Below are 27950 nucleotides of genomic sequence, written 5' to 3' on the forward strand. Positions count from 1 at the left end.
TCCTATTTCAACCGCATTTCATTATCTGAAATTCCTATTTTTGCCAGTTTAACCAATTTCTGCCAATATCTGCCTATTTTCTTTCTCAGTTAACATTTTTTTGCCAGTTTATATCAATTTTTCATTCCATTTCACCAAATTTCCACCCATTTTTGCCAAATTAAAGCCTCCCAGTCACTTTTAACTCCATATTACCACTATCTACAGCACTGTAACCTATTTTAACCCCTTTTTTCTTTTATTTTTTCCATTTTTATCCAATTTTTGCCACTTCTAACCCATTTTTGCTGCTAAAATACAATTTCACTGCCTTTTCCACCATATTCTTTGCCATTATTAACCCATTTAAGAAATTTTAACCCATTTTCATTCTTTTTCAACAAAAGGGATTTACATTTTTAAGAAGGCTTTTTACTAAACAAATGATCAAAAAGAAGATTTTTTTTTCTTTTTTAATAAGAATGTTTTTTTTTTTTTCAGGTTAAATATAAAATATATATATATCACAGCTTAACTTTAAAATTGACCATGATTTTGCTGACCTAAATGGGCCTGTAGTTCGGATGGGCTTTAGAAAGCTCTCCTCTTTATCCCCCTCATGGACGGCCTTGTCTCCACATGACTGTTCTAGAATGTTCCTGGCTGTGTTCATCCACCTTCAGCTACAGGGGGGGTTCCTGGTCTCTGGCACCTTTATTTTGGGGGTCCCTGGTCTCTGGCACCTTTATTTTGGGGGTTCCTGGTCTCTGGCACCTTTATTTTGGGGGTCCCTGGTCTCTGGCTCCTTTATTTTGGGGGTCCCTGGTCTCTGGCACCTTTATTTTGGGGGTCCCTGGTCTCTGGCACCTTTATTTTGGGGGTTCCTGGTCTCTGGCACCTTTATTTTGGGGGTCTCTGGTCTCTGGCTCCTTTATTTTGGGGGTCCCCGGTCTCTGGCTCCTTCATTTTGGGGTCTCTGGTCTCTGGCTCCTTTATTTTGGGGGTCCCCGGTCTCTGGCTCCTTCATTTTGGGGTCTCTGGTCTCTGGCTCCTTTATTTTGGGGGTCCCCGGTCTCTGGCTCCTTCATTTTGGGGTCTCTGGTCTCTGGCTCCTTTATTTTGGGGGTCCCCGGTCTCTGGCACCTTTATTTTGGGGGTTCCTGGTCTCTGGCTCCTTTATTTTGGGGGTCCCTGGTCTCTGGCTCCTTTATTTTGGGGGTCCCTGGTCTCTGGCACCTTTATTTTGGGGGTCCCCGGTCTCTGGCTCCTTTATTTTGGGGGTCCCTGGTCTCTGGCTCCTTTATTTTGGGGGTCCCCGGTCTCTGGCTCCTTCATTTTGGGGTCTCTGGTCTCTGGCTCCTTTATTTTGGGGGTCCCCGGTCTCTGGCACCTTTATTTTAGGGGTCCCTGGTCTCTGGCACCTTTATTTTGGGGGTCCCCGGTCTCTGGCTCCTTTATTTTGGGGGTCCCCGGTCTCTGGCACCTTTATTTTGGGGGTCCCCGGTCTCTGGCTCCTTTATTTTGGGGGTCCCCCGTCTCTGGCTCCTTTATTTTGGGGGTCCCCGGTCTCTGGCTCCTTTATTTTGGGGGTCCCCGGTCTCTGGCACCTTTATTTTGGGGGTCCCCGGTCTCTGGCTCCTTTATTTTGGGGGTCCCCCGTCTCTGGCTCCTTTATTTTGGGGTCTCTGGTCTCTGGCTCCTTTATTTTGGGGGTCCCCCATCTCTGGCTCCTTTATTTTGGGGTCTCTGGTCTCTGGCTCCTTTATTTTGGGGGTCCCCGGTCTCTGGCTCCTTTATTTTGGGGGTCCCCGGTCTCTGGCACCTTTATTTTGGGGGTCCCCCGTCTCTGGCTCCTTTATTTTGGGGGTCCCCCATCTCTGGCTCCTTTATTTTGGGGTCTCTGGTCTCTGGCTCCTTTATTTTGGGGGTCCCCGGTCTCTGGCTCCTTTATTTTGGGGGTCCCCGGTCTCTGGCTCCTTTATTTTGGGGGTCCCCGGTCTCTGGCTCCTTTATTTTGGGGGTCCCCGGTCTCTGGCTCCTTTATTTTGGGGGTCAGGGGCTGAAAAGGTTGACATCCCGGTCTCTGGCTCCTACAGATGACCTGGATGTTGCAGTCATGTCTGTATAGAACACTTGTGACTCTGTGAACTCCGTGTTGAGTGACTGCAGTGTTTATCTCGGTGGACCAGTGTTTCAGGGAATTCAGCTTTCAGTTGATTATTTGTACTCCAGGCCCTCTGTGTTCTTAGTCTGTGCATTTATGATAAAGCTTGCATGGACTTTATCACCATGCACAAAACCCCCATGATAAGCCACCGACAATGCTGCCATCTAGTGGTTAAATGATGCAACTGCATGTAAAGTCTAGCCAAGTCCACTGTAATCTTGTGACTGATCAATAATGATGAAATGACAGGAAACTGGCAAAGGGAGGGTGGACTAAAATGTCCTTTGTTTATGAAATGGAAGCACTGTTAAAAAGATTCTTTGGAAAACTGCTGAAAACCTTTGTTCAGCGTACAATCAGTCTTTATGTTGGCTTTTATGAAAGTACATGAATGAGGCTATAGGTTCGTATGCACCTTAGAATTCATTCCACAGTTCACGTTATAAGAAACCAGTTCCTTATGAAGGTTAAATGCAAAGTTTAAAAGCCTTTGATCATCACAGATGACACAGCATAAAGGCCTCCATGTCTTTTTTTTACAGGGTATTAGAATATTATTTAAGCTGGTCAGGATATTTCCAAGCTATGCTAGGCTGAAAATGATCACAAGTTCATTCAAAAGGTTCTTGATAATTTTTTATTCATAACACTGTAATTTTACCACCACATTATCAGAGTGTTGCTAGGAATGTACTATGACTTTCATGATAATTTGGAATGTGTGATGGCAAAGCCCAGATTATTTTTGGCTCTTCAGTACTCCTCTCCCTCTTCTGCATCGTCATCTCCCAAGCTGTCAGTGCCGACCTCTTCGTAATCCTTCTCCAGGGCGGCCATGTCTTCCCTGGCCTCTGAGAACTCTCCTTCCTCCATCCCCTCTCCAACATACCAGTGGACAAAGGCTCTCTTGGCATACATGAGGTCAAACTTGTGGTCCAGACGGGCCCAGGCCTCAGCGATGGCCGTGGTGTTGCTCAGCATGCACACGGCCCTCTGCACCTTGGCCAGGTCTCCTCCAGGAACCACTGTTGGAGGCTGATAGTTGATGCCCACCTTGAAGCCTGTGGGGCACCAGTCCACAAACTGGATGGTGCGCTTGGTCTTGATGGCGGCGATGGCAGAGTTGACGTCTTTTGGCACCACATCTCCACGATACAGCAGACAGCAGGCCATGTATTTACCGTGACGAGGGTCACACTTCACCATCTGATTGGCCGGCTCGAAGCAGGCGTTGGTGATGTCAGCAACAGAGAGCTGCTCGTGGTAGGCTTTCTCTGCAGAGATGACCGGGGCGTAGGTGGCCAGAGGGAAGTGGATACGAGGGTACGGCACCAAGTTGGTCTGGAACTCTGTCAGGTCCACATTCAGGGCTCCATCGAAGCGAAGGGAGGCCGTGATTGAAGACACAATCTGGCCGATGAGCCTGTTCAGGTTGGTGTAAGTGGGCCTCTCAATGTCCAGGTTCCTGCGGCAGATGTCGTAGATGGCCTCGTTGTCCACCATGAAGGCACAGTCGGAGTGCTCCAGGGTGGTGTGGGTGGTCAGGATGGAGTTGTAAGGCTCCACTACTGCTGTGGAGACCTGGGGGGCCGGGTAGACGGCGAACTCAAGCTTGGACTTCTTTCCATAATCGACAGAGAGTCTCTCCATCAACAGGGAGGTGAAACCAGAGCCGGTGCCTCCTCCAAAGGAGTGGAAGATGAGGAATCCTTGCAGGCCGGTGCACTGGTCAGCCTGGAAGGGAAAATGCTTTCATTATTCAAAACCCAGTTTCTACTGTGCACACTCAGTGGTAAAATTACACTGGACTATTTTTCCTTTACTTCACTGAAAACAAGTCGGACCAGCGTGATCTATCTGAAGAGAAGTACTGTCCAGCAACAAGACGAGCCTGCAAAACCACAACTACAGTCAATACGTTCTCAAAATGCTCACCAGTTTACGAGTCCTGTCTAGAACCAGATCGATGATCTCCTTGCCGATGGTGTAGTGTCCTCGGGCGTAGTTGTTGGCAGCGTCTTCTTTTCCTGTGATCAGCTGTTCAGGGTGGAACAGCTGCCGGTAGGTTCCTGTACGCACCTCATCTATTGGAGAACAACCAAAAAGAGGAGAGTGAATTTCCCACAGATATTTTTAACGTCCAAAAACCCGTATGAAGTGCAGCATTGTCAGCCTGCTCATGTGTGCTAGCCTGGGTAATTGTTAGCATGTTTAAGGGCTGGGGAGTTCAGTGTTGTGTGTTTTTAAACCAAAATATGGGAGGACAGTTTAAAATTGCATATTGATCTTTGCCTAAAGCAGTGATACTCAACATGTGGCTCTCTTTTATATCTTGATTTTAAATTTTATTCCCCCAGAAAACCTTAAAAAAGGAAGCTTTTTTGCCCCTTTTTACACTTTTTTGCCCCTTTTTGCCCATTTAAGCTACCTTTTGTCATTAAATACTACTTTTTTCACTTTTTCTCCAATGTTTGCCTCCTCTTTCTGCCACTTTTACCCCACTTTTGCCCTTTTTACAGAATTTTCTACCCCTTCTGCCCCTTTAAGAGCCCTTTTGCCATCCAATACCATAGTTCCCTATTTCTTACCCACACCGATGAAATCGGCGGGGTTATGTAAAGGGTTCCGTATCTTTGTTTGTTTGTTTGTATGTGTACAGGATAACTCGACAATGGAAAGTCGGATCTTCACCAAACTTTCAGGGAATATTGGGATAGTGACAGGGAAGAATCGATTAGATTTTGGTGATGATCTGTGCAACTGTTTGGTTTTTCTCGGACTTCAAAGCCTTGAACACCACAGTAATCAATGGGAGTGTGAGTTCCTCGGTGGCGCTGCTTAGACGCGGGTCTGCCGCCTCAGACGGCCATTCTAGTTGAACCTTTTTGCCACTTCTTTTAGCCACTTTTATCACCATTTTTTTCCATTAAAGCATCCCATTGCCATTAAATACCACTTGTTTCCTATTTTTTGCCCATTTTAGTCCCTTTTCACTCATTTCTTTGCCACTTTTGGGCCATTTTTTGCCACCTGTGACTCATTTTTTAGTATCTTTCCACCCATTTTTTGGCTACTTCCTAGAAATTTAGTAATTTCTCACATGTGGACCAGGACTTGCAGCCTAGTTTGTTAGCTTGGTGTTAACCATGCAGCAACCTCCGGTCCTGAAAATGAAGCTAATGTGGAAGTGCAAAAAAATGCAGTACAACGAGTGTCCACTAGAGGCTGGCTGCAGGATTAAAAATGAATGATATTTAATCATGATTAATCGAAATTAATCCACAGCAACCCTGTGATTAATCTGATTAAAACTGTAATCGTTTGACAGCACTAATTTTTATACATTGCATGTTTTTGCTGTAAGTCTTAGGTTTGTTTGGCTCCAACAGAATGCACCACCATCTACCTCCCCTTACGTAGAGGAGAACCCTTGCTTCTCTATGGCAGGCTTCTTCCTGCTAGCCCACTGGTGTCAGCGGTCCCTGCCCCTTTGTTTGTGTGTCTGCTGTTGTGCACAGTGTGCAGCCATCACTGACCGATGACGGTGGGCTCCAGGTCGACAAAGATGGCTCTGGGAACGTGCTTTCCTGCCCCGGTCTCGCTGAAGAAGGTGTTGAAGGAGTCGTCTCCTCCTCCGATTGTCTTGTCACTGGGCATCTGTCCGTCCGGCTGGATCCCATGTTCCAGACAGTACAGCTCCCAGCAGGCATTGCCCATCTGGGCTCCGGCTTGGCCGACATGCATAGAAATACACTCACGCTGTATGACAGGAGAGATGTGGGTTATGGAGGGGACTAGTTAAAGGTTTTCTGTCAGATCAACACAAACTGCTGATGAATTAGTGGGATCAGTGTTGGTTCTCTTTACTGTACATCAACCCTCAGCCATCACTGGGGACATTTTTGTCCATTTAGGCTAATCTTTCCTCTTTCTCTGCTCACCATTCTGGCTGTGTTAGTGCACATGGTCCAGTTTTATGCAACAAAGTTTCTTTTTAGTCGAATTTTCGAAACGAAAGACTGTGAAACTATTTTACTACCCTTTAAAGCCATTAAAGACAAAAATGTCCACTCCCAAAAACTGCTATAAAACTTAACAGATTAATATTTTTTCTGCTTTTTTGCATAAATCTCTTAAACATTTTCAGCTGTGCTCAAAACTACCAAACATTCAATCATTTTGAGGATTTTAACCCTTTAAATCCCAGCTTGTATACTTAAAGTCAGTGTTGTTTTTTATGAAAAAAAGTGAAAAAATGTGAAATCTTCCTTTAACCAAATGTTGGATGTCTGGGGCGTAATTTCTAAATCCAGCTTGGACATGTCCATGATTAGCCAAAATATTAACTTTGATGCATTTCTAGTTTTTGTGTAGCGTCTGATTTAAAATTTACTACCCTTTCCAGTCATTAAGGACAAAAACGTCCACTTCCAAAAACGTCAACAAAAATATCATACATTCATATTTTTGCTGCTTTTTTGGTCAAATCTTTTGATCAACTTCAGTTCTTATCAAAATCATCATTTTTTAAATAATTTCAAGGATTTTAACCCTTTAAATGCCATTTTGATTATGGGATAGTCATATTTTTTCTAAAAAAACCACACAAAACAGTAATTGTTTTCCAGATAACTAATGTTGGGGGGGTGGGGGTGTTTTTCTATATCAGTCCTGGGTATGTCAAACATCAGCCAAAATATTGACTTGGATGCATTATTAGTTTCTGTGTAGCATCTGGTTTAAAATCGACTACCCTTTCGAGTCTTTAAGGACAAAAACGTCCCATTGACTCCCATTCAGACCTCATTTTTTGATCTTTAAGTAATCAAACTGGCATTTAAATGGTTAAAATTATCTAAATGATTGAATGTTTGGTAGTTTTGAGCACAGCTGAAGTTGTTTAAGAGATTTGTGCAGAAAAAAAGCAGAAAAAATATGAATCTGTTTGGTTTTTATAGCAGTTTTTTGGAAGTGGACGTTTTTGTCCTTAAAGGCTTTAAAGGGTAGTAAATTAAAGTGATCCCTGAGGGTTAATAAAAGTCTGTTTAAAATGTAAAATGCTGTTTTTTTCTATTAAAACACAAAGGATGTAGTTGATATTTTTGTTTTTCATTTATAATCTCACATTCACTTCCTTTTCTTGGAACTTCCTGTCTGCTAACAGTCTCTGGGATGACTGGCACAAAGCTGGGAGGGGAATCGGCTCACTTGGCAAAGAAACATCAGTGCTGAAAACTGTGCCAATGCAGAAAGGTGGAGCCTTCTGCAGCTCTGAGTGCATTCATATGAGAGAGCCAACATTTAAATGTCAGCTATGAAAGTCTAAAGTATGCATGCTGGGTTTTCAGGGTAAAATCCTGCAGAGGAGAGCCGGAAATACCAACAGATTAACATAGAAGCGGTCATAGTTTATGGGAAGGCCTCCCCTCCGTGCTCCATCCTGTATCTCCTCCCTTTCCTCATCTCCTCCCCCTTTCCGTCTCTCTCCTCCCCCATCCTGTCCAGCTGCATAGTGCTGCGTAACAGTCAGGGACCTCTCTCTCTTTTCTCTCAAACTAAAAACTCCTAACAGCTGCAAAATGGCTGCCAACTAACTCATATGGCCTAGACCAGACCACTCCTCTTTTTTCTTTTCCTTCTGTCCATCCCCCACTGCCACGATTTCTCCGATCACTCTTTCTTCACTCTGAAGCCTTACTAGCACAGATAAGAAACAGACCTCTGCTCTTTTATGGCATGGTGCAGTTTATCAGACAAGCATAAAGTTATAAAGCAGCCAAACTCATAAAGTGTGTCATCTGACCTAGATTGTCCAAGAGAGGGAGAATGACTTATAAGGTCATGTCTCCACCCTGAATCCACAGCAGACAGGACTTAAAAAGTTCCATTTCTCTAAAACCCTTAAAACTGTTGATAGATAACAGGATTAGTCTTCTTCTTGTCTCTGTAACCTTCATAAGCACAGCAGAGGCCTTGTGAGCATTAAACAGGCCTGTCTGTTTAAACTGAGTCATGCTGGTCACTAGAAACAGAAGAGAAAATTTCCAGACTACGTCATCAGCAGAGCAGCTACTCACCATTTTGTCTGCTTGTCCTTCGACTGACGTTGAGGATTCAGATACAAGGCAGAAGTGCGGAGGAGAGGGAGAGTCAGGGTTTATATAGGCAAGGATGTGGAGGGGGCAGGCAGGAAACCACAGCAGGCAGCTGCAGAGCTCATTGGCGGGAGAGAGAGGAGCAGTTTAAACAGAGAGAGAGAGAGAGAAGGGAAGTCCCTATGCTGTGTCATATAATCCACCCATATGTTGATTCTGCCTCGTCCCTCAGTCAGAGACTACTAGCTCCCTGCTAAAACGACCCATTTTCTTCAGACCCCTCCTCCAGGTCTTCCCTGTGTTTCTGACCTTTCATTCACCAACCATGATGCCGTTTATTTACACACAAACCTGTTTTATCAGGGAGCTGCAGGAGGCGGTCAGGACAGCAGACTTCACCACACTTAACAGCATTACCGAAGACTCCAGCGCTGAATAATCGGGGCCTGAACACCAACCTCAGTGGGGACAATATTGAAACTGTAGGTCAGGGGTCAGGGGTCATCAGATACACTTGTACAAGTGCCAGCCTACATCTATGCAGACACTGTGAGGTCTGGTGTGTTAAATAAACTAGATCAAATAAATGGTTTTGTATAACCATTGAATTTTCTTTGAAATGTACCCTAAGGCTAACCCTTTACCAGTGATCTCACAGTTAAATCCCTATACTAGAGCCAGCCACAAGGGGGCGACTGAGATATTTGAGCCACGTATTCCTGGAGCTGCCATGTTTGATGTGAATATGCTGCATCCTCATTGATGAAAAACACGAGAGAAAAAGATATTCTGTTTTAAAGGTCACGTATTCTACCCTTTTAAGACAAGTTTATATCGTACGACGGAGCATTAGGGCCCCACGAAGAGAAAAAAAATAAACAAATTAAATTTTTTCCTGACATTACGAGAATAAAGTCAATATTACGAGAATAAAATATTACAAGAAAGAAAGTCTGCTGCGGCGCCGCCCCCGTTAAAATGAACAATGCTGAGCATCTTGTGAAGCTAAACTTTAATATCAGTTTCACAAATAAGGAAATACTTCATCTTTTGGCACATCAGCATCAAATTATTATCAGATCAGGACAATACTCTGTGGTAGAGCCGCAGCGCCGTGGCAGACTGTCTTTCCTGTAATATTCTATTCTCGTTATATTACGACTTTTTTCTTGTATTATTACGACTTTATTCTCATAATATCAAAAACAATGTTATTCTTATTTTTCTCTCTCTGTGTGGCCCTAATACTCCGTCGTTCTCTTGGGGCCATCCTCCAAATGTACAGGAAACACTCTCTAAACCAGTTTTGTTTTTTCACTGATTCTCAGGTTTCACATTTTGTCGTACTCCCCTTAGAGAATTATTCCAACTAACTCCAGGTTTTTCCTTTTTTTTTTTTTTTTTTTTTTTTTTTTGCTCAAGGATGAGTTGGAGACCAAATTGATCACAAGCTTGCATTTCCATTATAGCGTTGGGGCCATGGGGCAAACCATGGGAAACAGTTTTTCTGCTTTTTGACGTGTTCTGGGTTAAATATTTATTCAAAACCCTGCAGTGCTGAAATCAATCATCATCAAACCTAATCCCACACTGATCCTGAATACATTCATGCATTAGTATCAGGGTGTTGTCACAGCGCCACCTCCTGACAGTTGGAAGTTTCCTCCTTTGAATTTTGAATTGTACTTCAAAACCAGCTTTAATCACTCAGAATCCCCAAACCTGCCGACTAGGCTTCTGATTTCAGGTAGGCATGTGGATCATCATCAGTCCTACGAGAAATGATCTTGGACCCATGCTCAAATCCCAACAGGAAGTCCACCAGCTTCATCTCCCTTTCAAAATAAGACATTTTTAATGGTGCCAAATGACTTTGATCTGTCATAACATTATTCTATGTTCTTCAGCGTTCTCAGGATGATACTCACGCCCACATACTGTTCAAAGATCTCATCATGGCGCCCCCTAATGGCAACAGGAAGTTACACAAATGGCCATATCTTCACTCTTCTTACTCTGCTGAACCTGTTGAGCTCTGATTTTGAAAGACAGGCTTCAGCAATCGTCTCCAGCACAGCCATGTTTCATTAAAGGATGACTCAGTGGCGATGGCGATGGTTTCGATATTTTCACAGGAAGTTGGCATAGCTCTCATATGAAACGTCTGATTGCCTTTAAATTTCACATTTATGATCAGTGTCTGCCCCTTTACAAATTTAAATGCCAGTGTCATTGTTTTTCTGTAGCGCCACCTACTGGACAAAGCCAGTAGCACCTCTTACACCTCTTCTTTTAAGTGTATAAGGTAAATATTTAGTCCTGGCCATCTCACACCTACAGCTCTTGCTTTCTCATACTGCCATCTGGTGTTGACAGTGAGTATTACCTCATATACAAAGTTCATGTTGTAACAATGTCTTCACTCACGTGAATAATGACACAGTAACGATGTGGTAAACAGGGTTTTATTATGCTGCAGTGAATGAACATAGAGCAGCTAGTGTTCCAGAGAATCTGCTGCTAATCATGGTTTCAGTTCAGGAAATACAAAAAGAACAAACATGAACCCAACAAAGATGAAGGCATTAAAAACTAGAACTTTTTAGAAATGTCGAGGCAAGTTTTCTGCTTCTCCCCTTTTTCCAACAGTCTGATCCCAGAGCAGGGAATTCTGCAGAACTGGGATCTCATTGCTGCTGCAGGCCTCTGTCTGAGTATGAGCTACACAAACAACTCCAGCCAGTGAGCTGGAGGCTTCTTTCTCCCTCTCTCCCGCTCTCACAAAGACTCACAGCTGAATGGCATATAGAAACTGACATAGGAGCCCTTTCATAACTTACATTCCTCATGTGAGAGTACAGAGGGGGGGGAGGTGCACAGAGGGGAGGGTTTGGTCTGAGTCTCTCGGTCTGATACAGCAGGAAGAAAAGAAATGGTAAAGAACATTTCCTACCCACGTGGTGAACCACATTCTGCTAGATTCAACCCTGAAGTTTAGGTTTTCAAGTGTTTTGTGTCACAGTGTTGTACTTTTACTTCAACAAGTTCTTTAGGCACTCAGGGAGCTGCTCTAGATCAGGGATTCTCAACCTTTTCAGCCCGCCACCCCCAACACAAAGGAGCCAGAGACCAGAGACCCCCAAAACAAAGGTGCCAGAGACCAGAGACCCCCAAAACAAAGGAGCCAGAGACCAGAGACCCCCAAAACAAAGGTGCCAGAGACCAGAGACCCCCAAAACAAAGGTGCCAGAGACCAGAGACCCCCAAAACAAAGGAGCCAGAGACCAGAGACCCCAAAACAAAGGTGCCAGAGACCAGAGACCCCCAAAACAAAGGTGCCAGAGACCAGAGACCCCCAAAACAAAGGTGCCAGAGACCAGAGACCCCAAAACAAAGGTGCCAGAGACCAGAGACCCCCAAAACAAAGGTGCCAGAGACCAGAGACCCCCAAAACAAAGGTGCCAGAGACCAGAGACCCCAAAACAAAGGTGCCAGAGACCAGAGACCCCCAAAACAAAGGTGCCAGAGACCAGAGACCCCCAAAACAAAGGTGCCAGAGACCAGAGACCCCAAAACAAAGGTGCCAGAGACCAGAGACCCCCAAAACAAAGGAGCCAGAGACCGGAGACCCCCAAAATAAAGGAGCCAGAGACCAGAGACCCTCAAAATAAAGGTGCCAGAGACCAGAGACCCCAAAACAAAGGTGCCAGAGACCAGAGACCCCCAAAACAAAGGTGCCAGAGACCAGAGACCCCCAAAACAAAGGTGCCAGAGACCAGAGACCCCAAAACAAAGGTGCCAGAGACCAGAGACCCCCAAAACAAAGGTGCCAGAGACCAGAGACCCCCAAAACAAAGGTGCCAGAGACCAGAGACCCCAAAACAAAGGTGCCAGAGACCAGAGACCCCCAAAACAAAGGAGCCAGAGACCGGAGACCCCCAAAATAAAGGAGCCAGAGACCAGAGACCCTCAAAATAAAGGTGCCAGAGACCAGAGGCCCCCAAAATAAAGGTGTCAGAGACAGGGGACCCCCAAAAAGGGGGAGGTTTCTGGGACCCAGCCAAACTGGGGCCCATGGAGATCAGAAAAACCATGGTCCATTGTGAAGTTAAGCTCTGAAAACCACATTTTATATTTAATCTGAACCACAACCACTATTATCAAAGGAACAAAATCTCTATCTATTCATTTGTGAAGTAAATTCTCGGCTAAAAATGAAATTAACTTTTGTTAAAAACATATTTAAAATGGGTGAAAATTGCTTAAATTAGTTAATAATGGGAAAAATGGTGAAAAAGGTGTTAAAATTGTATTTTTAAGGAACATAAATGGGTTAGAAGTGGCAAAGTTAACCAAAATGGATTAAAGTGACAAAAATGGGATCAAAAAGTGGCTTAAATGTCTTTAAAATGCAAGAAATTGGGGAAAATGAAGTGGACTGGGATGAAATATTGATACAAACTGGCATAAATGGGATAACTGTGGTTAAAATGTGACAAAAACTGGCTAAAATTTGGTAAATTTGGTGTGAAGTGGCAACAGTGTAATTTTAAAAAATATTCTTAGTTTCTTAAAAAGCAGCTAGTGACCCGCCTCTCAGTGTCTCACGACACCCAATGAGGTCCTGACCCCAAGGTTGAGAACCCCTGCTCTAGATGAAACCTCAAGAATATATTTTTGAACTTTAACATATTTTTGATGTCATTGATCAAGTTTTTACTTTTTATGCTTCATTCTTATTTTTCCATAGAACAGAATCTAAACCCCCAATGCTAAAAGCAGAACTAGTTATATTTGACTTTTGCTTTAATCAACATGTGAAGAAATCAGTAATCGTCTTCTCCTTCATCCTCCACGATGTCTGCACCGACCTCTTCGTAATCCTTCTCCAGGGCAGCCATGTCTTCCCTGGCCTCTGAGAACTCTCCTTCCTCCATCCCCTCTCCAACATACCAGTGGACAAAGGCTCTCTTGGCATACATGAGGTCAAACTTGTGGTCCAGACGGGCCCAGGCCTCAGCGATGGCCGTGGTGTTGCTCAGCATGCACACGGCCCTCTGCACCTTGGCCAGGTCTCCTCCAGGAACCACTGTTGGAGGCTGATAGTTGATGCCCACCTTGAAGCCTGTGGGGCACCAGTCCACAAACTGGATGGTGCGCTTGGTCTTGATGGCGGCGATGGCAGAGTTGACGTCTTTTGGCACCACATCTCCACGATACAGCAGACAGCAGGCCATGTATTTACCGTGACGAGGGTCACACTTCACCATCTGATTGGCCGGCTCGAAGCAGGTGTTGGTGATGTCAGCAACAGAGAGCTGCTCGTGGTAGGCTTTCTCTGCAGAGATGACCGGGGCGTAGGTGGCCAGAGGGAAGTGGATACGAGGGTACGGCACCAAGTTGGTCTGGAACTCTGTCAGGTCCACATTCAGGGCTCCATCGAAGCGAAGGGAGGCCGTGATTGAAGACACAATCTGGCCGATGAGCCTGTTCAGGTTGGTGTAAGTGGGCCTCTCAATGTCCAGGTTCCTGCGGCAGATGTCGTAGATGGCCTCGTTGTCCACCATGAAGGCACAGTCGGAGTGCTCCAGGGTGGTGTGGGTGGTCAGGATGGAGTTGTAAGGCTCCACTACTGCTGTGGAGACCTGGGGGGCCGGGTAGATGGCGAACTCAAGCTTGGACTTTTTTCCATAATCGACAGAGAGTCTCTCCATCAACAGGGAGGTGAAACCAGAGCCGGTGCCTCCTCCAAAGGAGTGGAAGATGAGGAATCCTTGCAGGCCGGTGCACTGGTCAGCCTGGAAATCAATGATTTTGAATTATTTAGTCAGCACACAGGAAGGAGGATAAATCAAGCAGCAGAATCATTGTCATACCAGTTTACGAGTCCTGTCTAGAACCAGATCGATGATCTCCTTGCCGATGGTGTAGTGTCCTCGGGCGTAGTTGTTGGCAGCGTCTTCTTTTCCTGTGATCAGCTGTTCAGGGTGGAACAGCTGCCGGTAGGTTCCTGTACGCACCTCATCTATTGGAGAACAACCAAAAAGAGGAGAGTGAATTTCCCGCAGATATTTTTAACGTCCAAAAACCCGTATGAAGTGCAGCATTGTCAGCCTGCTCATGTGTGCTAGCCTGGGTAATTGTTAGCATGTTTAAGGGCTGGGGAGTTCAGTGTTGTGTGTTTTTAAACCAAAATATGGGAGGACAGTTTAAAATTGCATATTGATCTTTGCCTAAAGCAGTGATACTCAACATGTGGCTCTCTTTTATATCTTGATTTTAAATTTTATTCCCCCAGAAAACCTTAAAAAAGGAAGCTTTTTTGCCCCTTTTTACACTTTTTTGCCCCTTTTTGCCCATTTAAGCTACCTTTTGTCATTAAATACTACTTTTTTCACTTTTTCTCCAATGTTTGCCTCCTCTTTCTGCCACTTTTACCCCACTTTTGCCCTTTTTACAGAATTTTCTACCACTTCTGCCCCTTTAAGAGCCCTTTTGCCATCCAATACCATAGTTCCCTATTTCTTACCCACACCGATGAAATCGGCGGGGTTATGTAAAGGGTTCCGTATCTTTGTTTGTTTGTTTGTATGTGTACAGGATAACTCCACAATGGAAAGTCGGATCTTCACCAAACTTTCAGGGAATATTGGGATAGTGACAGGGAAGAATCGATTAGATTTTGGTGATGATCTGTGCAACTGTTTGGTTTTTCTCGGACTTCAAAGTCTTGAACACCACAGTAATCAATGGGAGTGTGAGTTCCTCGGTGGCGCTGCTTAGGCGCGGGTCTGCCGCCTCAGACGGCCATTCTAGTTGAACCTTTTTGCCACTTCTTTTAGCCACTTTTATCACCATTTTTTTTCCATTAAAGCATCCCATTGCCATTAAATACCACTTGTTTCCTATTTTTTGCCCATTTTAGTCACTTTTAACTCATTTCTTTGCCACTTTTGGTCCTTCTTTGGTAATATAGACAAGATTATCATCTGCAAATGTTTGCACTGACATGGTTAATTTGCAAATGTACGGAGCAGAATCCCCAAATGTCTTTTTTAAGTAATGCATCAGTGTAGATAACTATCAGATCTTCGTCTTTAGAGCACTGACCGATGACGGTGGGCTCCAGGTCGACAAAGATGGCTCTGGGAACATGCTTTCCTGATGCTGTTTCACTGAAGAAGGTGTTGAAGGAGTCGTCTCCTCCTCCGATCGTCTTGTCAGACGGCATATTTCCGTCCGGCTGGATCCCGTGCTCCAGACAGTACAGCTCCCAGCATGCATTGCCAATCTGAGCCCCAGCTTGGCCCACATGGATGGAGATGCATTCACGCTGCAGAGAGAGGGCATCACAGTTCAGCTACCTCCAGACTTCTGCTGTAGATTTGTTTTTCTACAGAAGCATCTAACACAGACTTAAAGTAAAATATCGTATGCTTTTATTCTGAAGAGTACTTGATAAACAACACACATTACAATATTAGTTAAGCCACGTCTTACCATAGTGTCTCTCTCTTCTCCAACGTTCAGGTATCGGACAGAAGAAGCAGTGCTGCAGACAGCTGCGCCTCCCGGCTGTTTTATAGGCTACCTGCAGTTTAAGGTGAACAGTGATTGGATCTGAGCTGTAATCAGAGAAGCCACTGATGTGGCCAGGATAAGATCATCCGTCTGACAGAGGTAAACACAAAGCCAAAGGAGGTCACCACCCTGTTCATTGTGTGAGAGTTTTTCATGGGTGTGTACATGAAACTCACATTTCAGAAATGAAGAAAGCAGATGAGAGGAAGTTAGTAGAATGTAGTTTCACCTGGTTTTCTACTGTGTGACTGTACGGGGAAAGTTTGTGCCTGCTTAAACATCTATGAACAGGACGACTGTGGCCTTTTGGGTTTTTTATCATTTCTCTATAAAGGGTTTTTAGTCTACTGCACTGATCATCAACTGGTGGCCCAGGGGCCATATCAGGTCCCCCAAAGCTTCCTGTCCGGCCCCCAAAAGATCATAAAATTCAGAAAAGGAGGAAAAGAAGATGTTGTGGTTTTAAGAGTCCTTTGGCTTTAAATGTCTGCAGCTGTTAAATCATTACAAAAATGACTAATATTGAAACAGTTTTGGACTGACTTAATAGTTGATTTGTTTTTATGGTAAATATAAAAGCCATTTTTTAGTAAATATTAAAAAAGGAGGTTGAGGTTTGCAGAAATGTTGCAAAATGGCCAGATTAAGTGATGAAAAGGGGTTAGAGAGTATCAAAAATGGGTGTTAAGTGGGGAAATGGATTGTGGAGTGATGTAAACGGACTAAAATTTGCAGGAAAATGTGCAGGAATGTGCCAAAATGGTAAAAAGAGTAAAGAGTAAAAAAAAAAAAATGGGTAAAAAAGTGTCAACAGTGGTGCAAAAAGTAATAAAGAGTGGTCAAAATGTTGCAAAACTTGATGAAAGCGTTGCCACAATAAGGATAAAACATGCAGGAAAGTTGTCTAAAAGGGTTAATGAATAGCAAAAATTGGGTTAAAGTGGCAAAAATAGGAAAGGGTATCAAAAATTGGTTAAAGTGGCAAAAAAAAAAAAATTGAGCTAAAACAGGTAGTGAAAAGGTGTTAAAGAGTGGCACAAAGCCACAATAACTGGCAGGAATGATGCAGAAAGGGGTAGAAGAGTGGTATAATGGGTGAAAAGTGGCAAAAATTGAAAAATGAGTTAGACAAAGGGGGTTAAACATGTAGGAAAAGTGGTTAAAAAGGGGTTAAAAAAGTAATGAATTGGTTAAAGAGGCAGAAAGTATCAAAAAGGAGGTAAAAGTGTAAAAAATGAGTTAAGATTGGTGCTAGATCAGAACTGGAGAGGGCCCAGCCAGCTCTGTTGTCAGGCCTGTCTCCTCGTGTCCTGCTGCATCATAGATAATAGAGATAGATCTCACTGATGATGACTGAAGATGTCCTGATCTGAATACTACTGCAATAATAATAATGATTTAATTTGTGTTTGTGTGAAAGTCCGGCCCCCAGAGTTTCTTTCTAGATTAAGTCTGGCCCTTGTGCAGATGTACTCGATGACCCCTGGTCTACTGTGTTAGCTAACAGGGGTCATTTAGGAAATTCAGTGCTGATATTTAGATCTTTACAGCCTCTGTGAGGAATTTTTAACAGTTATGGAACAGACTGAAATTAATCGTGATGTCTCTTTATGAAGCTCAGAAGAAAAGCAGACCATCAGCACCAATGCTGAGCATAGTTTAATGTATTTTTAATGCCTGCTTTAAAGTAGTAAAAGTGACGGCACACTGAAGAAACTTCTTTCATTCATAAATGTCTCTTTTATTCATAATGTGTGATACATTAGACTGCAAGACTAATATGCACCACTGTCTATCTCAGCGGTTCCCAAAGTGGGGGTCGGGACCCCGAAGGGGGTCGCGAGACACTGAGGGGGGGTCGCGAGATGCTTTCCATAAAACAAAGAGAAATTTTAGATGGTTAAAAATCATCAATTTTATCTGTTATTTAAAAAAATGTAAAGTTCAAATTAAAATAAAAATGTAGTCATTAAGTGATATCAGTGTCCAAATGCAGGTTAAAGTAAATAAATTGGGGAAGTAAGCTGGGAAAGTCCTGGTCCATCTGAAGGAGATTTATTTCAGTACTCCTTAAATATTCACGTGTGTGTTGTTATGTGCTAAAGTGGGCAGCTTTTATAATAAAAGACTAAATATATCCTGACAGTTCAGCTACCTCAGAGGTAGACTTCAGGCAGGCCGACCGCTCTTCCTCCTCATTCCCACGCTCTTCTCTTCAGTTAAAATGAACAGTCAGTGTTTCTAAAGCCATACTCTTTCTATGAAGCCTGGCCAGTGTTTGCTCTGAAACCTCATGGGAGAATAGAGAAACAGAATACACGGGAGCCGCCTCGCTGACAATCAGCTGACTGAAAGGAGTAAACAGAAAAGCCCGCTGGGAAAGTCAAATACAGAGAAAGATGTTAAAGCGCCCAGGACTGATCGATGCCACCAACAGTCAAATCTCTGATATTAAACATGGATTACATGAAAATTCTTTTATTTTTCCTCCTGTCTAGATCTTTGCTTGTGTGGTACTCTTAAACATTGCTTGGACAAAAGTGTCCGCTAAATGACACTGTAACATTATTTTCCCAGAATGCCTTTGGGCATTAGAAACTTTGGTTCCGTGGAAATCTTTGTGTTAATGTCATTAAAGTTAGTTTGTGACAGAAATGTTGAAGATTAGAGAAAGAGATGGAAATGAGAAGGTTTGATGTAGCTATACCAAAAATATGTAAACGTTTGATTGAAATAAAAGTAAGGAAAGTTTCCAGAGAAGTTAAACTGACAAAAAGTTCAGATAACCACAAATGTACAAGTCAAACTGAGTGAATAGAACTTAGAGGGGACATATTTAACCCTTTAAGACAAGTTTATATTGGTCTCAGAGGTCAAAAGTAAAAACACTCCAGTATTGATTTCTGCATGTCTATAAACCCCTCTGCATGTCTATAAACCCCTCTGCATGTCTATAAACCCCTCTGCATGTCTATAATCCCCTCTGCATGTCTATAAACCCCTCTACATGTCTATAAATCCCCTCTGCATGTCTATAAACCCCTCTACATGTCTATAAATCCCCTCTACATGTCTATAAACCCCTCTACATGTCTATAAACCCCCTCTACATGTCTATAAACCCCCTCTACATGTCTATAAACCCCCTCTACATGTCTATAAACCCCTTCTACATGTCTATAAACCCCCTCTACATGTCTATAAACCCCTCTACATGTCTATAAACCCCTCTACATGTCTATAAACCCCCTCTACATGTCTATAATCCCCTCTGCATGTCTATAAACCCCTCTACATGTCTATAAACCCCCTCTACATGTCTATAAACCCCCTCTAAATGACAATAAACCCCATCTACATGTAAAAAAACCCCTCTGCATGTCTCTAAACCCAGGTGCATGTCTATAAACCCCCTCTACATGTCTATAAACCCCTCTGCATGTCTATAATCCCCTCTGCATGTCTATAAACCCCTCTACATGTCTATAAACCCCCTCTGCATGTCTATAATCCCCTCTGCATGTCTATAAACCCCCTCTACATGTCTATAAACCCCTCTACATGTCTATAAACCCCTCTCCATGTCTATAAACCCCTCTGCATGTCTATAAACCCCTTCTACATGTCTATAAACCCCTCTGCATGTCTATAATCCCCTCTGCATGTCTATAAACCCCTCTACATGTCTATAAACCCCCTCTACATGGCTCTAAACCCCTCTGCAGTTCAATAAACCCCTCTTCATGTCTATAAACCCCCTCTACATGTCTATAAACCCCTCTGCATGTCTATAAACCCCTCTACATGTCTATAAACCCCAACTAAATGTCTAAAAACCCCTCTGCATGTATATAAACCCTCTGCATGTCTATAATCCTCTACATGTCTATAAACCCCTCTACATGTCTATAAACCCCTCTACATGTCTATAAACCCCTCTGCATGTCTATAAACCCCCTCTACATGTCTATAAACCCCCTCTACATGTCTATAAACCCCTCTGCATGTCTATAATCCCCTCTACATGTCTATAAACCCCTCTACATGTCTATAAACCCCTCTACATGTCTATAAACCCCTCTGCATGTCTATAAACCCCTCTCCATGTCTATAAACCCCGCAACATCTCTATAAACCCTCTGCATGTCTATAAACCCCTCTACATGTCTATAAACCCCTCTACATGTCTATAAACCCCTCTGCATTTCTATAAACCCCTATGAATGTCTATAAACCCCACTACATTTCTATATACCCCCACTTCATTTTTTTAAACCCCCTCTACATGTCTATAAACCCCTCTGCATGTCTATAAACCCCTCTGCATGTCTATAAACCCCCTCTACATGTCTATAAACCCCCTCTACATGTCTATAAACCCCTCTGCATGTCTATAATCCCCTCTACATGTCTATAAACCCCTCTACATGTCTATAAACCCCTCTACATGTCTATAAACCCCTCTACATGTCTATAAACCCCCTCTACATGTCTATAATCCCCTCTGCATGTCTATAAACCCCTCTACATGTCTATAAACCCCCTCTACATGTCTATAAACCCCTCTACATGTCTATAAACCCCTCTACATGTCTATAAACCCCTCTGCATGTCTATAAACCCCTCTACATGTCTATAAACCCCCTCTGCATGTCTATAAACCCCTCTACATGTCTATAATCCCCTCTACATGTCTATAAACCCCCTCTACATGTCTATAAACCCTCTCTGCATGTCTATAAACCCCTCTACATGTCTATAAACCCCTCTGCATGTCTATAAACCCCTTCTACATGTCTATAAACCCCCTCTACATGTCTATAAACCCCTTCTACATGTCTATAAACCCCTCTACATGTCTATAAACCCCCTCTACATGTCTATAAACCCCCTCTACATGTCTATAAACCCCCTCTACATGTCTATAAACCCCTCTGCATGTCTATAAACCCCCTCTACATGTCTATAAACCCCCTCTACATGTCTATAAACCCCTTCTACATGTCTATAAACCCCTCTACATGTCTATAAACCCCCTCTACATGTCTATAAACCCCCTCTACATGTCTATAAACCCCCTCTACATGTCTATAAACCCCCTCAGCATGTCTATAAACCCCTCTACATGTCTATAAACCCCTTCTACATGTCGATAAACCCCTCTTCATGTCTATAAACCCCCTCTACATGTCTATCAACCCCCTCTACATGTCTATAAACCCCTTCTACATGTCTATAAACCCCTCTGCATGTCTATAAACCCCCTCTACATGTCTATAAACCCCCTCTGCATGTCTATAAACCCCCTCTACATGTCTATTAACCCCCTCTACATGTCTATAAACCCCTCTGCATGTCTATAAACCCCTCTGCATGTCTATAAACCCCTCTACATGTCTATAAACCCCTCTGCATGTCTATAAACCCCCTCTACATGTCTATAGACCCCTCTGCATGTCTATAAACCCCTCTGCATGTCTATAAACCCCTCTACATGTCTATAAACCACTCTGCATGTCTATAAACCCCCTCTACATGTCTATAAACCCCTCTACATGTCTATAAACCCCTCTACATGTCTATAAACCCCGTCTACATGTCTATAAACCCCCTCTGCATGTCTATAAACCCCCTCTGCATGTCTATAAACCCTCTCTGCATGTCTATAAACCCCCTCTACATGTCTATAAACCCCTCTGCATGTCTATAAACCCCCTCTACATGTCTATAAACCCCCTCTGCATGTCTATAAACCCCCTCTGCATGTCTATAAACCCCTCTGCATGTCTATAAACCCCCTCTACATGTCTATAAACCCCCTCTGCATGTCTATAAACCCTCTCTGCATGTCTATAAACCCTCTCTGCATGTCTATAAACCCCTCTGCATGTCTATAAACCCCCTCTACATGTCTATAAACCCCTCTACATGTCTATAAACCCCTCTGCATGTCTATAAACCCCACTACATGTCTATAAACCCCGTCTACATGTCTATAAACCCTCTGCATGTCTATAAACCCTCTGCATTTCTATAAACCCCTCTACATGTCTATAAACCCCTCTGCATGTCTATAAACCCCTCTACATGTCTATAAACCCCCTCTACATGTCTATAAACCCCCTCTACATGTCTATAAACCCCTCTTCATGTCTATAAACCCCCTCTACATGTCTATAAACCCCCTCTACATGTCTATAAACCCCTCTGCATGTCTATAAACCCCTCTGCATGTCTATAATCCCCTCTACATGTCTATAAACCCCCTCTACATGTCTATAAACCCCCTCTACATGTCTATAAACCCCTCTGCATGTCTATAAACCCCCTCTACATGTCTATAGACCCCTCTGCATGTCTATAAACCCCCTCTACATGTCTATTAACCCCCTCTACATGTCTATAAACCCCTCTACATGTCTATAAACCCCACTGCAAGTCTATAAACCCCCTCTACATGTCTATATACCCCTCTGCAAGGCTATAAACCCCTCTACATGTCTATAAACCCCTCTTCATGTCTATAAAACCCTTCTTCATGTATATTAACCCCTCTACATGTATATAAACCCCCTCTACATGTCTATAAACCCCCTCTACATGTCTATAAACCCCCTCTACATGTCTATAAACCCCCTCTGCATGTCTATAAACCCTCTCTGCATGTCTATAAACACCTCTACATGTCTATAAACCCCTCTGCATGTCTATAAACCCCTCTACATGTCTATAAACCCCCTCTACATGTCTATAAACCCCTCTGCATGTCTATAAACCCCCTCTACATGTCTATAAACCCCCTCTACATGTCTATAAACCCCCTCTACATGTCTATAAACCCCTCTGCATGTCTATAAACCCCCTCTACATGTCTATAAACCCCTCTGCATGTCTATAAACCCCTCTGCATGTCTATAAACCCCCTCTACATGTCTATAAACCCCTCTGCATGTCTATAAACCCCCTCTACATGTCTATAAACCCCTCTACATGTCTATAAACCCCTCTACATGTCTATAAACCCCGTCTACATGTCTATAAACCCCCTCTGCATGTCTATAAACCCCCTCTGCATGTCTATAAACCCTCTCTGCATGTCTATAAACCCCCTCTACATGTCTATAAACCCCTCAGCATGTCTATAAACCCCCTCTACATGTCTATAAACCCCCTCTGCATGTCTATAAACCCCCTCTGCATGTCTATAAACCCCTCTGCATGTCTATAAACCCCCTCTACATGTCTATAAACCCCCTCTGCATGTCTATAAACCCTCTCTGCATGTCTATAAACCCTCTCTGCATGTCTATAAACCCCTCTGCATGTCTATAAACCCCCTCTACATGTCTATAAACCCCCTCTACATGTCTATAAACCCCTCTGCATGTCTATAAACCCCCTCTACATGTCTATAAACCCCTCTACATGTCTATAAACCCCCTCTACATGTCTATAAACCCCCTCTACATGTCTATAAACCCCCTCTGCATGTCTATAAACCCTCTCTGCATGTCTATAAACACCTCTACATGTCTATAAACCCCTCTGCATGTCTATAAACCCCCTCTACATGTCTATAAACCCCCTCTACATGTCTATAAACCCCTCTGCATGTCTATAAACCCCTCTGCATGTCTATAATCCCCTCTACATGTCTATAAACCCCCTCTACATGTCTATAAACCCCCTCTGCATGTCTATAAACCCCCTCTGCATGTCTATAAACCCCCTCTACATGTCTATAAACCCCCTCTGCATGTCTATAAACCCCCTCTGCATGTCTATAAACCCCTCTGCATGTCTTTAAACCCCCTCTACATATCTATAAACCCTCTCTGCATGTCTATAAACCCTCTCTGCATGTCTATAAACCCCTCTGCATGTCTATAAACCCTCTTGCTGTAATGCAGGATTTCCCCTCAGGGGATCAATAAAGTCTCATCTTATCTTTTCTTATCTCATCTCATCTCGTCTCGTCTCGTCTCGTCTTATCTCATCCCATCTTGTTTCATCTCATCCTGTCTTGTCTCATCTCGTCTTCTAGTCTCATCTCATCCTATCTCATCCTGTCTCATCTTATATCCTCTAGTCTCATCTCATCTTCTAGTTTCATCTCATCTCATCCCATCTCGTCTTATCTCGTCTCATCTTATCTCTTCCCGTCTCATATTATATCGTCTTGTCTCATCTCGTCCCATCTCATCTCATCTTCTAGTCTTATCTCATCTTATCTCATCCTGTCCATCTCATCTCGTCTTCTAGTCTCATCTCATCTTATCTCATCCTGTCTCGTCTTGTCTCATCTCATCTTGTCTTCTAGTCTCATCTCATCTTATTTCATCCCGTCTCGCCTTGTCTCATCTCGTCTCGTCTCATCTCATCTTCTAGTCTCTTCTCATCTCATCTTATCCCATCTCATCTCATCTCATCTCGTCTCGTCTCATCTTCTAGTCATCTCATCTCGTCTCGTCTCATCTTATCTTATCTCATCCCGTCTCGTCTAGTCTCATCTCATCTTATCTCATCTCGACTCGTCTCATCTTATCTTATCTCATTTGTCTCATCTCGTCTCATCTTATCTTATCTCATCTCGTCTCGTCTCATCTTATCTTATCTCATCATGTCTCATCTCATCTCATCTCGTCCTATCTTGTCTCATCTCATCTGGTCTCATCTCATCTCCTCTCATCTTATCTTGTCTCGTCTCATTTTATCTCATCCCATCTCATCTCATCTTGTCTCGTCCTATCTTATCTCATCCCGTTTCATCTCATCTTATCTCACCCTGTCTCGTCTCTTCTCATCTCATCTCATCTTATCTCATCCCGTCTCATCTCATCTCCTCTCATCTTATCTCGTCTCATCTCATCTTCTAGTCTTATCTCATCTTATCTCATCCTGTCCATCTCATCTCGTCTTCTAGTCTCATCTCATCTTATCTCATCCTGTCTCGTCTTGTCTCATCTCATCTTGTCTTCTAGTCTCATCTCATCTTATTTCATCCCGTCTCGCCTTGTCTCATCTCGTCTCGTCTCATCTCATCTTCTAGTCTCTTCTCATCTCATCTTATCCCATCTCATCTCATCTCATCTCGTCTCGTCTCATCTTCTAGTCATCTCATCTCGTCTCGTCTCATCTTATCTTATCTCATCCCGTCTCGTCTAGTCTCATCTCATCTTATCTCATCTCGACTCGTCTCATCTTATCTTATCTCATTTGTCTCATCTCGTCTCATCTTATCTTATCTCATCTCGTCGCGTCTCATCTTATCTTATCTCATCATGTCTCATCTCATCTCATCTCGTCCTATCTTGTCTCATCTCATCTGGTCTCATCTCATCTCCTCTCATCTTATCTTGTCTCGTCTCATTTTATCTCATCCCATCTCATCTCATCTTGTCTCGTCCTATCTTATCTCATCCCGTCTCATCTCATCTTATCTCACCCTGTCTCGTCTCTTCTCATCTCATCTCATCTTATCTCATCCCGTCTCATCTCATCTCCTCTCATCTTATCTCGTCTCATCTCATCTTATCTTATCTTGTCTTGTCTCATCTTATCTCATCCCGTCTTGGCTTGTCTTGTCTCATCTCATCTTATCTTATCTTATATCATTTGGTCTCATCTCATCTCGTACTGTCACGTCTCGTCTTATTTCCTCTTATCTTATCTTACCCCACGTCTCATCTCATCCTCTCTCATCTTGTCTCATCTCATCTTCTAGTCTCATCTCATCTTATCTCATCTCGTCTCATCTTACCTCTCTTGTCTCTTCTCATCTGATCTTATCTCATCCCGTCTCGTCTAGTCCACTCATCTTATCTCACCCCGTCTTGCCTTGTCTCATCCCGTCTTGTCTCATCTCATCTTATCTCATTCTGTCTCTTCTAGTCTCATCTCGTCCTGTCTTTTCTCATCTCATCTGGTCTCGTCTCATCTCCTCTCATCTTATCTCATCTCATCTCGTCTCGTCTCGTCACATCTTATCTCATCCTGTCTCATCCCATCTTGTCTCGTCTTATCTTATCTCACCCCGTCTCATCTCTTCTCTTTTCATCTCCTCCCGTCTCATCTCATCTCATCTTATCTCATATTGTCTCATCTTATCTCGTCTCATCTCTTCTCATCTTATCTTATCTCATCCCCCCTTGTCTTGTATCGTCTCATTTCATCTTATCTTATCTCATTCCGTCTCATCTGACCTCGTCCCATTTTGTCTCATCTCATCTCATCTTATCTCATATTTTCTCATCTCATCTCATCTTATCTCATATTGTCTCATCTTATCTCGTCTCATCTCTTCTCATCTCATCTTATCTCATCTTGTCTCACCCTGTCTCGTCTCTTCTCATCTCATCTCATCTTATCTCATCTTGTCTCATCTCATCTCGTCTCATCTTATCTCATCTCGTCTCATCTTATCTCATCTCTTCTCATCTTATCCTGTCATCTCTTCTCATCTTATCTTATCTCATCCCATCTTGTCTTGTATCGTCTCATTTCGTCTTATCTTATCTCATTCCGTCTCATCTGACCTCGTCCCGTTTTGTCTCATCTCATCTCATCTTATCTCATCTTGTCTCATCTCATCTCGTCCTGTCACGTCTCGTCTTATCTCCTCTTATCTTATCTTATCTTATCTCATTTGGTCTCACCTTATCTTAACTTATTTGATCATCTCTTGTCTCGTCTCTTATCTTATATTTGATTTTGGGTCTGCTCAGAAACTGCAGTTTCAACAACTATTTTGATTTGGCTTAACTTGTTTGTTTTTACAGTGAAGTTTAAAGATTTAGTATCATGACAGCCTCTACCACAGCATATAAAGGTAAAGTTATAGCTATTATAGTATAAGCTTAGAAGGCTATTAGAGGGGGTGGAGCCAGAGGTGTTGATGATCTAAGCCTTAGCTCCTCTCATGCTTCTATCAAAGTTAATGAAGCATTTTAAAGATATTTAAAAACACATTTAGATCTAAAAGTCTATCCATCATTTGGTAAAAATATACAATTCCTCCTGCAAAAATCCTTCACAGCTAAGACCATTGCTGATATCTCACTGGTCTTAAAGTGTCCCTGTTATTCTGAAACCTTGATGCAGCATGCTGAAGACTCATACATTTCACTTCTGCCTCCTTAAAGAGGGTAGGAACGGTCTGATATTCTGTTTTTAACAAAGGTAGAGTTGGCATTCACTGCAGAAGTTTGGTTTGCTTTAAATGCTTTAAATCACATTAACTGCTTGCTTTTTCCCTTTCAGCACAGTTTGGTTAAGCTAACATCTGTGGCCACACTGAAGTAAAACCCGCTGCTCCTTAATCTCTCATTTCACATTAAAAGACTTTACATTACATACATTAATCTCTGTGGTTAAATATTAGCATTACCTTTGATTTACCCAAAGCTGTCATGATAAAGCATGAAGTCAGAATAGTTAATTAATCACAGCTTTGAAACATCTAGAATCATCTCACAGTCCAAGTTTCTTTTTGCATTTTCTACTAAAACTCAGTAACAGCATACAAATGTCCAACTGTGAACAGGTCCAGAAGGTTTCTAAGAAAACCAGTGTGGTTTAAGCCCTGTAGCTCTGACAGTGACTCCTGGAATTAAACAGGTTGTAGTTTAATGTTTGTGATTCTTAAAGTGAGTTCCAGTTTGGCTGCTGCCTCTTTCAGTTGGCAGGAATATCCTGAGCTGATGATGTAGTGCCATGGCCTAAAGGCAGAACGCTCTGTGCCGAGGTGTTAGAAACTCGTCAGACCACTTTAGGAGCAGCCGTGTAAAATTGGAACTGTTGGTTCTGTTTGAGGTGAAAACACTGCTGAACTGTGTTCACATGGTCATGCAACCTTCCTCCTTCCTGACATGTCATTTTTAATTTCACCAGTTCAAAATAAAAAAGGAATAAGAGAGTAAATGGACTGACACAACCCTCCTAAACTGTCTCCAACTATACGACTGTTGGCAGCGAGCACGCCGTGATGCTGCAGAGTCTGATGTCCCACTATTCATTTTAAGGTCAGCCTCCCTCCTGAGGCTGTGAGACTCATCAGGAACAGATCAATGGTGTCAGTGTCACATCTCTGTAACACAGACGGCTATTGTGAAGACAATAATACAACCATG

General features: G+C 43.0%; 2 protein-coding genes across 2 annotated transcripts; both read right to left on the reverse strand.

Moving 5' to 3' along the window:
* Window positions 1-2769: 2769 nt before the first annotated feature.
* On the reverse strand, window positions 2770-8365 carry LOC121522531 (tubulin alpha chain). The gene is made up of 4 exons (XM_041807051.1): window positions 8224-8365; window positions 5683-5905; window positions 4082-4230; window positions 2770-3880 (listed from the first exon to the last, which is right to left on the reverse strand). Exons 1-4 carry the CDS (start codon window positions 8224-8226, stop codon window positions 2900-2902), a joined length of 1356 nt encoding a protein of 451 aa, XP_041662985.1. The 5' UTR covers window positions 8227-8365; the 3' UTR covers window positions 2770-2899.
* A 4702-nt stretch (window positions 8366-13067) lies between these two features.
* On the reverse strand, window positions 13068-15487 carry LOC121522368 (tubulin alpha-1A chain-like). The gene is made up of 3 exons (XM_041806615.1): window positions 15352-15487; window positions 14118-14266; window positions 13068-14039 (listed from the first exon to the last, which is right to left on the reverse strand). The coding sequence occupies exons 1-3, from the start codon at window positions 15470-15472 to the stop codon at window positions 13068-13070; spliced, it is 1242 nt and encodes a 413-aa protein (XP_041662549.1). The 5' UTR covers window positions 15473-15487.
* Window positions 15488-27950: the final 12463 nt, after the last annotated feature.

This window comes from Cheilinus undulatus, linkage group 15 (assembly GCF_018320785.1).
Source record: "Cheilinus undulatus linkage group 15, ASM1832078v1, whole genome shotgun sequence".
Classification (NCBI taxonomy): domain Eukaryota; kingdom Metazoa; phylum Chordata; class Actinopteri; order Labriformes; family Labridae; genus Cheilinus; species Cheilinus undulatus.